General features: G+C 36.6%; 1 protein-coding gene across 1 annotated transcript in view; it reads right to left on the bottom strand.

Annotated features, from left to right (window-relative positions):
• The window catches only part of CCDC178 (coiled-coil domain containing 178), a 664,873-nt gene that overhangs the window by 514,613 nt on the left and 134,432 nt on the right, over positions 1 to 15,828 (bottom strand). The window contains exon 9 of the mRNA XM_007945673.2: positions 4,616 to 4,719. Within this exon, the coding sequence (XP_007943864.1) occupies positions 4,616 to 4,719 (104 nt within the window). The remainder of the gene's footprint in view (positions 1 to 4,615; positions 4,720 to 15,828) is intronic.

Genomic DNA, 15,828 nt, shown 5'->3' on the forward strand with positions numbered 1-15,828 from the left:
AAAAAAAAAAAAAAAGAATTTATCAATATTAGAAAATTCTGAATCATAATTGATCATATTAAGTTAAAGTAGAAAACAACATGAATCATGTCAGCATTGTACAAAATAATTTTAAGATCAAATTTCCGTAATATTTTAATTAGTACAAAAATAAGTTACTCAAATATGATATAACAAACCCATGGCAAATATAAAAATTAATCATGAAATACTGATTGCACACTCATTGAACTCAAGAATGAGATAAGATTATTTTTTTTATCATTGTCTTTAAATGGTACGATTGAAAATGTAGGCAGACATAAGAAATTAAAACTATAAAACAGTGATTTTGTAAAATGGCTAGATACAAGTATAATGACATTGATAGCTATTGTCTATTAAACTAATAACCTGTTAACAAATAAAGGAGCAATACTTTAATAATATTGTCAAAACATAAAATAGTTTGGAATAAATTCAGCAAAAATAGGGAGGACCTGTTTGTACAAATGGCATGGGAGTGGCATGACTTCCTCTTACTTCATAGAAGGGGAAAAGAATCAAGATCAACATCAATAGTCCAAAGCTGATTCCTATGAAGCAAGAGTTAGACATGCCTTCACCCTCCAAACTTTTTATCATTTCTGACACCAATCATCCCTACCATGGCATTTTCTACTTCTCTGCTGGGTTCAATAACTCACTGCAATGGCCACCTGGAACTCACAGACCATGCTTACAGTTACGGAGTTTTTAGCAAAGTAACAGGTTACAATCCAGGTTCAGGAATTCTCAGGATACACTTCTTCAATCAGATCAGCCTCTTCTCAGCTGTGGCCACAGACAGATCTCTCTCTGGTCTTCAGCCCCCTGGCCTGGCCTCTGGCCTGCTCATCCATGTGTGACAAAGCTCTTTTGGCTCTGTGGGTTTGTGAACTCAGCTCTGCTGCTAAGTTCCCAGAGGCATCCCACTCCACCAACAAGCCTGGGGTTGAGGTGCTCAGCTCTCTTGCTCCGTGGGTCAGTACACACACCATGCCATCTCCTGTGGATCTTCCTGCCAGGCCCTGGTTCTGCCATCTCTGCTGCCACAGATTCTGTGCTGCTGCTTCTTGCTGTCATCTCTCCCGTGCTACAGCTCTCTCTCTCATTCTCCGGAGTTGCGGAGGCTTCCGGTACAGGGATACTAAATCCAAAGGATGCACTCTTCTAGCTATTCTTCTTGCTGGTGATGAGGTCCCCCTTCCCACCTCTAGAATGGTTCATTTTAGCCTCACAGAATGGCAATACTGACCAATCCTTTCTTTAGTGTTCCATACACCTTATTTGCATGGTCTTATCCCCACAAGTGGGAGCTCTTGTAGTGTAGTGCCTAAGGCACTTGACTGCTAACCAGAAGGCTGGAGGTTCAAACTCACCAGTCACTCCTCAGAAGGAAAATGGGGCAATCTACTTCCGTAGTGATGCTGCCTCGGAAACCCAAGGAGGGGTGGCTATGAGTCGGGGCAACTCGATGGCACATATCAACAACAACAACATCCCCGCAACTGTGCCATGTACCTTATTAACATTATTAGCAAGCTATCTAATTCTTTTGTGGGCCACAAGCACCTCATTTGCATAGTCCTTCTAAGTCATTTGGTGGAAGTTACAGACTAAAGCTAGAAGCTGTATTAAGTAGTTCATTTCAATACACTATTCAACCCAAATAAAATCACTTATTAAAATGCCAAAATCAAGACCACCAATATGAAAAGAATAATATGAAAGACTTAAAATCATGTAATGATAGTTCATCTCAATTCTTTTTTTAATGGACAAAATCAAGTTTATATGCAAGAAAAAGGTGTATGGGATTAGTCAAGAGATATACAGAAAATACAAATTCAGAAAGTTGGTACAAAGTAGCAAAACATCCTATAACATCATTATATCAAAGTAATATTTATTTTTAGCATTGTCATAGATAAAGATCAGGGAGAAAAACTAGAGTCCAGAAATTGATGGGAATTAATATTTTTAAAAATGATACCAATATCAGAACTGATTGGAAAAAGAGGGCTGGAAGAATTCGGCATCTATTTGTTAAAAAGCACAAAGAGGTGCATACTTCACATCCTAACAAAATTAAATTGCAGAGACAAAAATATCAAAGAAAAGAAAATAAGACAAATGATTAGAAAAATCCACATGAGTTTGTTCATGTGTTCTTGGTATAAGAAGAATGTCAATTCCCACTTAAAACATCATTCTTAATCTGGAAAATGGAATCTTCCTCCTTAAAATCTGGGGTGGGGGAGAGGTCCATTTTTCTTCAGCTCTGCATTTTAGGTTCTAGCCAGGGTGATTAGGCAAGAAAAGAAATGTAGTGCCTAAGGCATTTGACTGCTAACCAGAAGGCTGGTGGTTCAAGTCCACCAGCCACTCCTGAGAAGTAAGACTGGGGAATCTACTTCCAAGAGATACCACCTCAGGAACCCAAGGAGGGGTCGCTATGATTCAAAGTGGACTTAATGGCAGTGAGTTTAGTTTTTTTGATGTATATTGGAAAATAGAAGTAAAGTCATATGTATTTAGACATGAAAGGAAATATGGAATATGGATATGGAAAATGCTAAAATACCAATTGTTGTTAGTTTCTGTCAAATCAGCTCCTACTCAAGGTGACCCCATGTTTAACAGAATGAAATGTTGCTGGTCCTTCATGATCTTTGGTATGTTTGAGTCACTATTGCAACCAGTGTGTCAGTCCATCTCCATAAGGGTTTCCTTCTCCTCTACTTTACCAGCATGATGTCCTTCTCCAGCAATTGGCCTCTCCTGATGACATGTCCAAAGTAAGTCAGTCAGTCTTAGACACTATTCTGTGTTCCATAGGATTTTTATTGGTTAATTTGTGGAAACAGATCACCTGGTCTTTTTTCCTAGTCTATTTTCATCTAACCTCTGCTGAAGTCTATCCATCATCAGTGACTCTGCTTGTATTTGAAATAACAGTGGCATAGATTCCAACATCACAGCAACACGTAAGACTCCACAGTATGACAAAATGACAAAAAGTGGAAGAAACAGAAACATGCATACAAAAACTACTAGAGCTGATACACATTCAACAACTTTGCTGAGTAAAGACCAAACCAAACAATCAGTGTTTCTAGAGATTAGCAATAAACAATCTGAATTGAAATTAAGAAAACAATTCCACTTACAATAGCATTAAAATCAATAAAATGCTTAGGAATCAATTTTACTAAAGAAGTGCAAATCTTGTACACTGACTGAAAACTACCATATATGCCAAAAAAAAAAAAACTTTGTCATCAAGTCAATTTCAATTTGTAACAACCCAAAGGACAGAGTAGAACTGTTCCACAGGGTTCCAAGGCTGTAATATTTATGGAAGCAGACTGCCACATCTTTCTCCTACAGAGCAGGTAATGGCTTCAAACTACCAACCTTTCAGTTAGCAGCCAAGTTCTTTAACCTTTGTGCCACAGTTGAAAAAAATGTAAGACTCCAAATAAATGGAAAGTCACCCTGTGTTAATGGATTAGAAGAATTTAATATTGTTAATGTGATGTTATCCCCTAACTGATCTACAGATTTAAAGCAAATCCTTATACAAATCCCACTTCCTTCTTTGCAGAAATTGACAAGCTCACTCTAAAATCCATATGGAAACTCAAGAGCTAGAATGGTCAAAATATCTTCAAAAGTAAGAACAAAGTTGGAGGACTCACACTTCTTGATTTCACTACAATTCCACTTGAATCCCATTACAAAACTTCAGTAATCAAGGCATTGTAGTACTGGCATAGGATGTTGTTCCTTGTAGATGTTGCCAATGGAATAGAATTGAGAGCTCAGAAATAAAACCATAATAAATCTATGATCAAATGATTTTTAACAAGGGTGAATAGAAAATCCAATGGGGAAAAATAATCTTTTCAAAAAATGCAGCTGGGAATTCTGGATATTGACATGCAAATAAATGAATCTGTTGCTATGCTGGTAGGTGCTGCTCAGTCAGTTCCAACTCATGCAACCCTATATATAACAGAAAGAAACACTGCTTGGCCCTGGGCAATCCTCACAAATTTGTGCTTGAGACCATTGTTGTAGCCTATAGTGTCAATCCATCTCCTTGAGGGTCTTCCTCTTTTTCATTGACCATATACCAACCATAATGTCCTTCTCCAGGGTCTGGTCCCTCCTAACAACATGTCCAAATATGTGAGACAAAGTCTCACCATCCTCGCTTCTAGGAAACTTTCTGGCTGTACTTCTTCCAAGCAGATTTGTTTGTCCTTTAGGCAGTCCATGATATATTTCAAATTCTTCACAAATATCATAATTCAAACACATTAATTCTTCAGTCTTCCTTATTCACTGTCCATCTTTTGCATGCATGTGAAGCAACTGAAAATACCATGGCTTGCATCAGGTTCATCTTAGTCTTCAATGTGACATCTATCCTGTTTAACAATGTAAAGAGGTCTTTTGCAGCAGATTTGCCCAATGCAATATGTCATCCTTTGATTTCTTGACTGCTGTTTCCAGGGGCATGGATGGGGATTCAAGTGAAATGAAATCCTTGACAACTTCAATCTTTTCTCCATTTATCATGATGTACCTTATTTGTTCAGTTGTAAGGATTTTTGTTTTGTTTATGTTGAGCTGTAATCCATACTGAAGTGCAAAAAGGTCAAGGGGTTGGCATTGTCTGACCTCCTCCAACTTCACAAAGGGGAAATAGAGTCACCACCAACAGCCCAAGGCTTATTCCTCTGAGGCCAGACATGCTACCACCCTCCAGCCTTTTTACCAATTTTGATACCATCCTTCCCTCCCACAGCACTCAGTACTTATCTTCTGGGTTTGATAATTCATGGCAATGGCCACACAGAACTCCACTTTCTCATTCCATGAGCCAGAAAGCCCACTGCTCTGTCTCCTGCCTCTTGGTTCCACTGTCGCCTTCTCTCAGCTGGGCATCTCTCTCTGCTGGGTGTCTCTCTCTGCTGGGAGTCTGCAGGAAGGCTGTAACATTTGATCTTTATCAGTAAATGTCTCAAATCCTCTTCACTGTCACCAAGCAAAGTTGCTTCATCTGCATATGGTAGGTTGTTCAGGAGTCTTCCCCCAATCCTGATGCCATGCTATTCTTCATATAGTCCAGCTTCTCAGATTATTTCCTCAGCATACAAATTGAGTAAGTATAGTGAAATAATACAACCTGATAAACACCCTTCCTGATTTTAAACCATTCAGTATACCCCATTGTTCTGTTTGAACAACAGCCTCCTAATCTACGTACAGGTTTGTCATGAGCTTATTTAAGTGTTCTGGAATTCTCATTCTTCTCAATGTTATCCATAATTTGTTATGATCCACACAGTGTAATACTTTTTCAAGGTCAACAAAACACAAGTTTTCCAGTAAAGGAAAACCCTCAATGAGATGGACTGATATAGTTGCTACAATAATGAGCTCAAACATACAAATGAGGATGGCATAGGACCAAGTGCTGTTTTGTTTTGTTGGACATAGGGTCATTATGCATGGACATGGACTCAATGGCACTTAACAATAATGACAACAGTTTTTGTTTGTCATATTTTCTTTTTCTGTCTTTTTGTTGTTCTCCTTTCTTTTTTTTCCTTCAATTCATTTTTCATTTTTGTTTATTGGCCTTTCTTTTCTTTTTCTTCTTCTTTGTTAATTTTCTTTGTTTTTTTTTCTAAATTGATGACAGATAGACATTGCTGAGCCACACTGCACCTCTGGCAGCCCCACCCACTGGGTGAATGCCACAACCTACTGCTACACCAGCTGATCGGTGACAGATGTCATCAAACACCAGCAAAGCCCTCCCTGAACTGCTCTACATAAACAATGAATGGAGAACTGTACACATACTCCTATACTCTATCACAGCCACCAAAAGAGAGGTGGTAAGCACCTAAGTACTGTTAAATTAATAAGCAGAGTAATGTTCCTACTCCACTTTCTCAGATGACATATCTGATGATAAACAAGATAAGGTTTTTTAAAAAATAAAACCCTGAGCAAAACGTACTAACATACAATCAAAATAAATACAAATATAAAAAACCACAATGTCTTGGAGACAACCTCAGTCACAGAAAGGAACAAGATAGGGTGGCTCAAACAAGTGACCAAAATACAGAGCAATAAAACCTTCCTGAGGAAGAAATGACATTGATACTACATGGCAAGCAATTCAAAAGACTTACACTTGAGTACTTGATGGCAGTGAGTTTGTTATTTTTTTTTTTTTTTATAGGATAGACAGAAACATCAAGATAAACACAGACAAAATTAAGGAAAACACAGACAAAACTCTAGAAGAATTCAGAAAAAACTGACAAAATAAATGGAAAATTAGAAATCATACATAAACATCAAATAGAAATCCAAAAGTTTAACACTAACATTTCAGAAACAGATAAAGCACTAAAAGGCAAAAGAGTAGTATTGAATTAATGGAAATTAGCAAGATTGAAGACAATTCTTTCTATACTAACCTGTTAGAGAAACAATCATAAAGAACAATGGAGGAAAAGACAAAAACAAAAAAGGCTATATTATGTGAGACATCATCAATAATAATTTATGTATTCCAGAACAAGAAGAGACAAAAATAAACACCAAGAAAAATGTAGATTTGTTAGAGGAAAAATTCCCTAATAACATGAATGATGACAAGATATGCATTCAAGAATCTCAATGAACCCCAAAAAATATAGACCCCAAAAGAAAATTACAAAGATATATCATAATCAAATTTTCCAAAATGAAAGACAAATAGACCCTGAAAGCAACTCAGGAAAAATGAAAATGAAAGGAGAACCAATATGACTTTGTTCTGATTTCTTGGGAGAAACCATGCAGGAAAGAAAGCAATGGTATGATACATATAAAACACTAAAAGAAAAAAATTGCCAACCAAGAATTATGTACCCAGAAAAATTGTCCCTCAAATACAACAGCAAAATTAGGACATTCCTGGATAAACAGAAATTAAAGAAATATATAAAAACCATACCAACCTTACAAGAAATACTAAAGGGAGTTCTTCAGACAGAGAACTAATATCAGACAATAACTTGACATTAACACACATGACAATGTCATCCAGAAACTACCCAGACATGTTACTGTTGTTGTTTTGTGCCATCAAGTTGGACCCAACTCATAGTGACCCCTCCTTGGGTTTCTGAGGCAGTATCACTATGGAAGTGGATTGCCCCATCTTCCTTCCAAGGAGTGGCTGGTGGGTTTGAACTGTCAGCCTTCTGGTTAGCAGTCAAGTGCCTTAGGCACTATGCTACCCAGACATAGAAGTAGCCAAAGTAAAATAAACCTACAAGACTAGAAATAGGGAACCAAATACATTAATTTGTAATTCATGGCAACTACAAAACAAAAACAAAGAATAAATATTGTAAATACAGAGCATTCAAATGGAGAGGAAGTCAGGGCAATTTCAAGATAGAGCAGACTATTTTAAACCTGGGAAGAAAATGAAAAATTACAGGGCAACTTTAAAGAAAATTTATAAATGTTCTCATCCAAAAAAGAGGAAAATCATGAAGATTTAGTAAACATTATAACAACAGCACTAAAGGAAATGACAAAAAAATCTATAAACAAAATAAACTTAGCAGGAAAAATATATGGTACAAAGAAATCAGCAGCACCACACACATACACACACAAACAGCAAAATGACAGCAACAAAATATATTTACTAATAATTACTCTGAATTTAAAAGGATTAAATGTACCATCAAGAGAGAGAAAGTAGTAGAATGAATAACAAAACAATATACTGTCTACAAAGACACAACTTAGACACAAAGAAAAAAATAAACTAAAAATTAAAGGTTGGAGAAAACTTCTCAAGTAATTGGCAAACAGAAAGAGCAGAAATGAATATATTAATTTCTTATAAAATAGACCGTAAGGCAAAAACAAGCACAAGAGACAAGAAAGGGTATTATATAACGATTAAAAGATCAGTGAAACAAGAGGACATAACCATACTAAATGTCTACACACATAATGAAAGAGCCTGAAATTACGTAAATCAAATGTTAACAGAATTGAAAAGAGAAATAGATAACTCCACAACAATAGTAGTATACATTAATATACCACTTTCAATGCAAGACTGAACAACTAGAAAGAAACTCAACAGAGACACAGAAGAATTAGACACACAATCAACTAACTGGATCTCATAGACATATACAAAATACTCCATCAAATAAAAATACAATATACATTTTTACTGAGCACACATAGACAATTCTCCAGATAGACCATATGTTACAGTAACATTACAAAGTAAGCCTCAATAAATTTAAAATCATCAAAATAACACAAAACATCTCAGATCACAAACTACAAAATTAGAAATTAAGAACAGGGAGACAAGGAAAAAAAATCTAATATGTGGAAACTGAATAACACACTGCTCTAAAACTACTAGGTAATAGAAGAAATAAATTTAAAAAGAAATAAAAAATTCCTTGAATCAAATAGAATGGAAACACAACATACCAAACCCTTTGGGACACAGCAGAAACAGTATTCAGAGGAAAATTTATAGTAATAAAAGCACACATCAAAAAGAAGAATCAAAATCAACACCTTATCCAATATCAAGAATTAGAAAAAAGCAGTAACAAAAAACCCTACAGTCATGAAAAGAAAGGAAAATACATTGATTTGAGCAGAGTTAAATGAAATAGAAAACAGAAAAACAATAGAATCAACAAGACTAGAAAATTCTTTGAAAAGATTAAAACAATTGACAAATCACTGGCAAATCTAACAAAGGAAAAGAAACAGAAGATGTAAATAAGACAAATAAGACATGAAATGGGTGATGCCACCAGAAAAGCAACTGAAATGAAAAGGGTAATACAGGATACTATGAAGAATGGTACTCCAACAAATCTGAGAACCTTGAAGAAATGGACAAATTTCTGAAAACAGCTCTAACTAAATTAACAAACTGAGGTAGAAAAATTGAACAGTCCCAAAACAAAAGAAGAAATTAGTAATAATAATAAATCTACAAACAACAAAAAAGTCCTGATCCAGAGAATCTCACTGGTAAATTCTAACAAACATTCGGAGAAGTTGCTGTTGTTGTTGTTATGTGCCATCGAGTCAGACCCGACTCATACTGACCCCTCCTTGGGTTTCTGAGGAAGTATCACTATGGAAGTAGATTGCTCCATCTTCTTTGGAGAAGAGCTGACACCAATTCTACTCAAGCTATTCCAGAATATAGAAAAGGAGAGAATATTCCTGAATTCATTCTATGAAATGAGCATAACCCTGATACCTGGCAAAGACACAACTGAAAAAGAAAATTATAGAGAAATATCACTATATTATTATTATATTATATTGCATATTTTTTATGAAAAATATTCTAAACAAAATCATACCCTATGAAATCCAACACCATATAGAAAAATAATAATACATCATGACTGTGATAGTTGGGGTTGTGTCAACTTGGATGGACCATGAATCTGAGTGGTTTAAGGAATTGTGATGTGATTGTTCCCATGAGAATATGTCTGGAATACAGAAGATTCTTTAGGACATCTCTTAGTACTACGATACCCTGTGATTAAAATCAATGGAAAACTACACCAACCCAATACTGATATTGACTACTAATGGCCCAGACTCTTCAGGAATGAAATTTTGGGTCACTCCACTATGCAAAGAACCATGACCAACTGATGTGCTTGCTGAGGGAAAGGGAAATATGGAATGGGTAGTGGAAGAAGGTAGTTCTGAATACCAGCTATGACCACATGATCAGTTGCAGAAAAAAGGACTATGATTGTTACATTTCTTCATTGTATGTACATCAAATATTTTTGTTCTTCAGTTATAAACCATAAAATGTAAACCAAGCTAATGCATTTTCAGTTGTATGTGTGTTAGTTGTAACATGTTAGGCACAAGTGTGACTTTATAGTTGAGCTTATTTAGAAATTATGTGTGGTTAAGGAGATGTTTACAACTGCCAAGATGTCAAGGGCTGGACTGTGATAACTGGGGTTGTGTGTCAGTGTGGCTGGACCATGATTCTGAGTACTTTAAACAGTTGTGGTGTGGTTGTGCCTATGATGAGATCTGACATATATGCTTTGAGGAGACAATCAGTTGAAAAGGAGTTTCCTTAGGGTTTGACGTGGTTCCAATATGTAAATGGATGTCCTGGGAAAATTCAGGAAACTTCTGTGGATCTGGTTCCTGTTGCACTGCCTACAAGTGTCCCATGAGCCATTTTGCCTGCTGATCTGGGATTCATCATCTGCTGAAGTCAGAAGCCTGTTATACTGCCTGTCAACCTTGAGCTCATCAGCCCCTACAGCTGTGTGAGTCAAGAAAAGCCTACAGCTTGATGTTTGATTCAGGAACTTGGGACTTACCAGCCTCTATAACTGTGTGAGCCATTTTCCTAAGGTAAATTTCTTTCTCTCTATATATATAAGGTTTACAGGTTTTGCTTCTCTAGAGAACCCAGCCTAAGACAATGACCATTGGGATTCATATGAGATATGCAAGGATTGTTCAACTTTAGAAAAACAATCAATGAAATTTTTTAAAAAAAGAAAAGAGGTACATGGTTATGTCAATCAATGCAGAAAATGTACTTGACAAAATCTAACAGATATTCCTGATGAAAATGCTCAAAAAAATAGGAATAGAAGGGAAATTCCTCAATATAATTAAGGACATATATACAAAACCAACAATGAACATTAGTCTCAACAGAGAGAAACTGAAAGCATTACCCTTATAAATGGGAACCAGACCAAGATACCCTTAATCACCACTCCTATGCAATATTGTATTGAAAGTCCTAGCCAGAGCAACAAGGCAAGAAAGGGAAATAAAAGTCATCCAAATTGGCAAAGAGTAAGTAAAATTATCTCTATTTGTAGATGACATGTTTCTATACATAGAAAATCCCAGAGACTCAACAAGAAAAGTACTGGACCTTATAGAAGGATTCAGCAATATGTCTGGGCACAAGGTCAACATACAAAAATCAGTTGTATTTCTTTACACTAACAAAGAGAACTTTGAAAAGGAAATCAGGAAAACAATACCATTTTTACAATACATTAGCCACTCAAGAGATGAAATACTTAGGCTTCAAAAGACACAGAAGATTTAAGTGAAGAAAACTACAAAACATCACTACAGGAAACCAAAAGAGACCTAGTTAAATTGAAAAATAGACCATGATCATGGATAGGAAGACTCAACATTGTGAAAATCTGTATATTGCTACCCCAAAGCAATATACAGATAAAATGCAATCTCAACCTACATTCCATTATCACTGTTTAAAGAGATGGAAAATGTAATCATCAACTTTGTCTAAAAAGACGAGACCCTAGATAAACAAAGACTACTAAAGAAGAACGAAGTAGGAGGCCTCACCCTTCTCAATTTCAAAACCTACTTCAGAGCCACAGTAGTAAAAAGAGCCTGCTGCTAGTACAATGATAGATATATGGATCAGTGGAACAGAACTCAGAACCCAGAAGTAAATCCATCCACCTATGGACAAATGCTCTTTGGCAAAGAACTGAAGCCCATTAAATGGGAAAGAGATAGCTATTTTACAAATGGCACTGGAATAACTGGATATCCATTTGCAGAAAAATTAAACAAGATCCACATCTCTCTCATCATATGAAAAATGAGCTGAAGATTGATTGAAGATTTAAACCTAAACCCTAAAACCATAAAGATCATGAAAGAAAAACAGGGACAAATTCAGGGGCCCTAAATACACGGACAAAAACACTATCAAATATATCTAAAAGCACACTAATGGCAGAAGACAAACTAGATGACTGAGATATCCTAAAAATTAAATACTTATATGCATCAAGATATCTCACCAGAGAGTAAAAACAGAACCACAGATTGGGGGAAAAAAAAAAACTTGGCAATGACATACTGGACAAGGGATTAATCTCTAAAATTTATGGAAAATTTCAAAATCTCCACAGCAAACAGATAAATAATTCAATTAAAAACGGGCATAAAACATGAAAGAAGATATTCAGGAAGCCAACAAATACATAATGAAATGCTTGCAATCATTAGCCATTAGAGAGATGCAAATCAAAACAACAATGAGATATCATCTCACCCCAGCATTAAGAGCAAAGTTAAAAAAAAGGTAGAAAACAACAAACACTGGCAAGGTCTGGAGAGCACACTACTGGTGGGTTTGTAAAATGATGTAACCACTGTGGAAAACAGTATGGCACTTTCTTAAAAAGTAAGATATAGAAATGTCATATGATGCAGTAATCCTGCAAGTAGATATATATTCTAGAAAAATTAGAGTATGACACAAATAGATATGTGCACCCATGTTCATCACAGCATTATTCACAATAGCAAAAGGATGGAAACGATCTAAGTGCTCATCAACAGAGGAATGGATAAACAAATTATGGTACATACACAGATTGGAATACTATGCTGTGGTAAAGAATAATGAATCTGGGAAACACTTCATAACATGGATTAACCTGGAGGACATTATGCTGAATGAAGTTGGTCAATAAAAAAAGGACAGATAATGTATGAGGCCACTATCATAAAAAGTCAAGAAAAGATTTTCATACAAAAAGAAACATTCTTTGAAGGATACCAGGGATGGGAGTAGAAGTCAGGCTAAGTCACTAACTAGAAGGTGGAGACGTATTAATTTAGGTGAAATACTATAAGTGTTGGGGGTGGAAGTTCACAAAATGATCTGTGTAACATACACAAATTGTGTATGAAATTTGTGTATGTTACACAGAACATACACAAATTTCATACACAATTACATCACATATTATTATATTACATATTATTACTATTACAGGAAGCTCTGGTGGTGTAGTGCCTAAGGCATTTGACTGCTAACCAGAAGGCTGGCAGTTCAAACCCACCAACCTCCTTGGAGGGAAGATTGGGCAATCTACTTCCATACAGATACCACCTCAGAAACCCAAGGAGGGGTCGCTATGAGTTGGAACTGACTTGATGGCAGTGAGTTTGGTTTTTTGGTTTGAGTATTTCTATTACATACACAGTCTTGCAATAACAGTAATAACAATAACTTATGAGTGGAAACATAGATAAGCATGCAAGCTGAACAGAGGTGGGAAGATAAATAGGACTACATCCATGAATTCATATAGGCTTGACAGAATATTTCTATGTATGTATTTACATAAGCTGCAAACATGTTCATGAATATAATAGAGCATACAAGGGGCAAAGTTATTAAAACTTCTTAGGCATAACCAAACACCTTGAGGAAATGAGTCACTGCTCAGGGGACTCAGGACCTTAGTCTAAGGGGACATCAAGGTCAATTGGCATAACAGTCAATTGGCATAAAATGTCCTCAAAGATAGTGTTCTACTTCCTACTTTGGTGAGTATTGAGTGAGGTCTTAAAAGTTTGTCAGCAGCCATTTAAGGTGCAACTTTTTTTAAAATTTGTATTATGATTTGGGTGAAATTTTACAAAGCAGATTTGTTTTACCTTCAACAGCTCATACACACATTTTGTTTTGTAATACTGGTTACATTCCTTGCAGTGTAACATCTCCCCTCCCACTTCTTCCCTGTGGTTACCCTTTTTCCTATGTCCTTCTTGCCTATACATTCCAGCCTCCCTACCTTTCTCCTCATGAAAATGCTGCCTTTCTGATCTCCCATGGTTAATTTTTCTAAGGAGTGTATCTCCCTGGTGCAGGAGGAGTTCAACTCTTAGGCTTGTCTATTTTTTGGCCTAGAAGTAAGCCATGAGAGTAAGGTGTAATAATTTGTCTCTCTCTGTCAAGAACAAGGAAGAGTGAATAAAAGCAATGATATGTGGAAACAATTAGTCAATAGGACTAATGAACCACATAAACCTCAGCCTCCATGACCAGAAGAATTAGATGGTACATGGCTACCACTACCGACTACTCTTACAGGGATCACAACAGAAGGTCCTGGATAGATTGGGAGAAAAAATGTAGAACAAAACTCAAAATCATGAAAAAGCCAAGGCTCAGTGGTCAGGAGAGTCTGGTGGAACCCTGGAAACTATGGCCCTTCACCACCCTTCCAGTCTAAACTGAACTCACATCGGTGGCTCAACTTTGAGCCAGATAATAGACAGGTCAATGAGGTGAACAGTAACACCAGGGAAGTTGCATTCTTTAGAACAATCAACCACATGAGATCAAAGGGCAGCATGTGCCCAAGGACAAAGTTTAGAAGGCAGGAAGGGATAGGAAAGAAGGGGAAAGGAAAACACAGGGAGGCAGTGGGAAGACTGCTGTTACATTGTATGGAATGCAATCAACGGCATGAAACAAAATGTGTATGAATTGGTGGATGAAAAACTTGTTTGCTCTTTAAACTTTGTCCAAATCAAAACAAAAAGTAAAGAAAATAAATAAAAAGAAAACAAAATCTCTGTATTCACATTTTTTTGATAGCTTCCCTATGAATGCAACAGTGAGTGGATCTGGCATTTTCAGAAATTATTTGAATATGTGGAGTTAGCTCTTTTCTTTCAGCTGGCTGGGGCACTAGCATCATCTGTGCTTAATCCAAAAACTAGATTCCAGAATATGCTGCCTTTCTCAAGAATCACCAGTATGTAAAATTTCTTTATTTGTACACATTAGCAAAGACTTCATAAGTTTGAAGTGAATTATATCAACTTTGTTGTAGTATAATAATAATAACTTCTTTATATTTTTTATAATATCTATAAGTCAAAGATGAATTGTATTATTTGACATAGGGACTTAATAAAAGATTTTGTTTGTAATGTCCTTGAATATCACTGTTGCCTTTCATTGATAGTTGACTTGATAAATGTCTGGGTAACTGCTTCAGAAGGCCTAGGTTCTGACATCAAACATAATGTTAAAAAGATACTTCAAGGTTTTGGCATTTTCATTCTGTAATTCTGAACATAAGCTGCCATCAGATTTGAGTATCTTTCCATTTGTTTTAAAAATTTGATAGGCTTTGTGAAAAACCTTTTGTGTTTCAAAATGCACTAGAGTTTGTGCCATGCCCCACAAGGAGCGAGGTGGGAAGGCGGGGAGAGAACAGAAAAGGCAAAGGGGATAGGAACATATTGGAGAGTCAACAGCAGGGAGCCAGGTGAGGAGAGGGAACCGAGGCCACCCCCCACAAGCAGTGAGGCAGGAAGCAGGGAGAGGACAGAAAAGGCAAAGGGGACTGGAACAGATCTAGGAGTTAGCCACAGGGATCCAGGTAAGTGTGGTTGGAGGGGTTTCCAACAGCTAAGGAAGACAAACTTGTCTGTCGGTTTGTCCTACTGTGGTGATGTGTTGCTGTGAGTCTTGAGGCTGTGCCACCGGTGTTTCAAACCCAGTGGGGTGTACCTGTTGCACAGGTATCAGCCTGGCTTGCAGACTGAGACAGACTAGGAAGAAGGAGGAAGCCATCCACTTCTCAAACAATTGGCCAGGGAAAACCTTATGAATAGGAGAGAAACACTGTCTGATACATTACTGCACAAATTTGTGAATAGTCCAGAAACATTTACCAATACAGAGGAGGAAGATGAATCACTTAGCTTAGAAAGCTCTCAAAGTAGGACTGGGAAAGAGCTGCATTATCAGAGTAAAATCAGCCTTACTCATATGGATAAAGTAAAGCTTTCGAGACCTCCATTTGCTGACATTGCACCACTCAAACTGAGAAAAACAGTGGCAAACATTCATTAATA

The sequence above is a fragment of the Orycteropus afer genome, unplaced genomic scaffold (assembly GCF_000298275.1).
Source record: "Orycteropus afer afer isolate SDZICR_OR568_19922 unplaced genomic scaffold, OryAfe1.0 scaffold00141, whole genome shotgun sequence".
In the NCBI taxonomy this organism is placed as follows: domain Eukaryota; kingdom Metazoa; phylum Chordata; class Mammalia; order Tubulidentata; family Orycteropodidae; genus Orycteropus; species Orycteropus afer.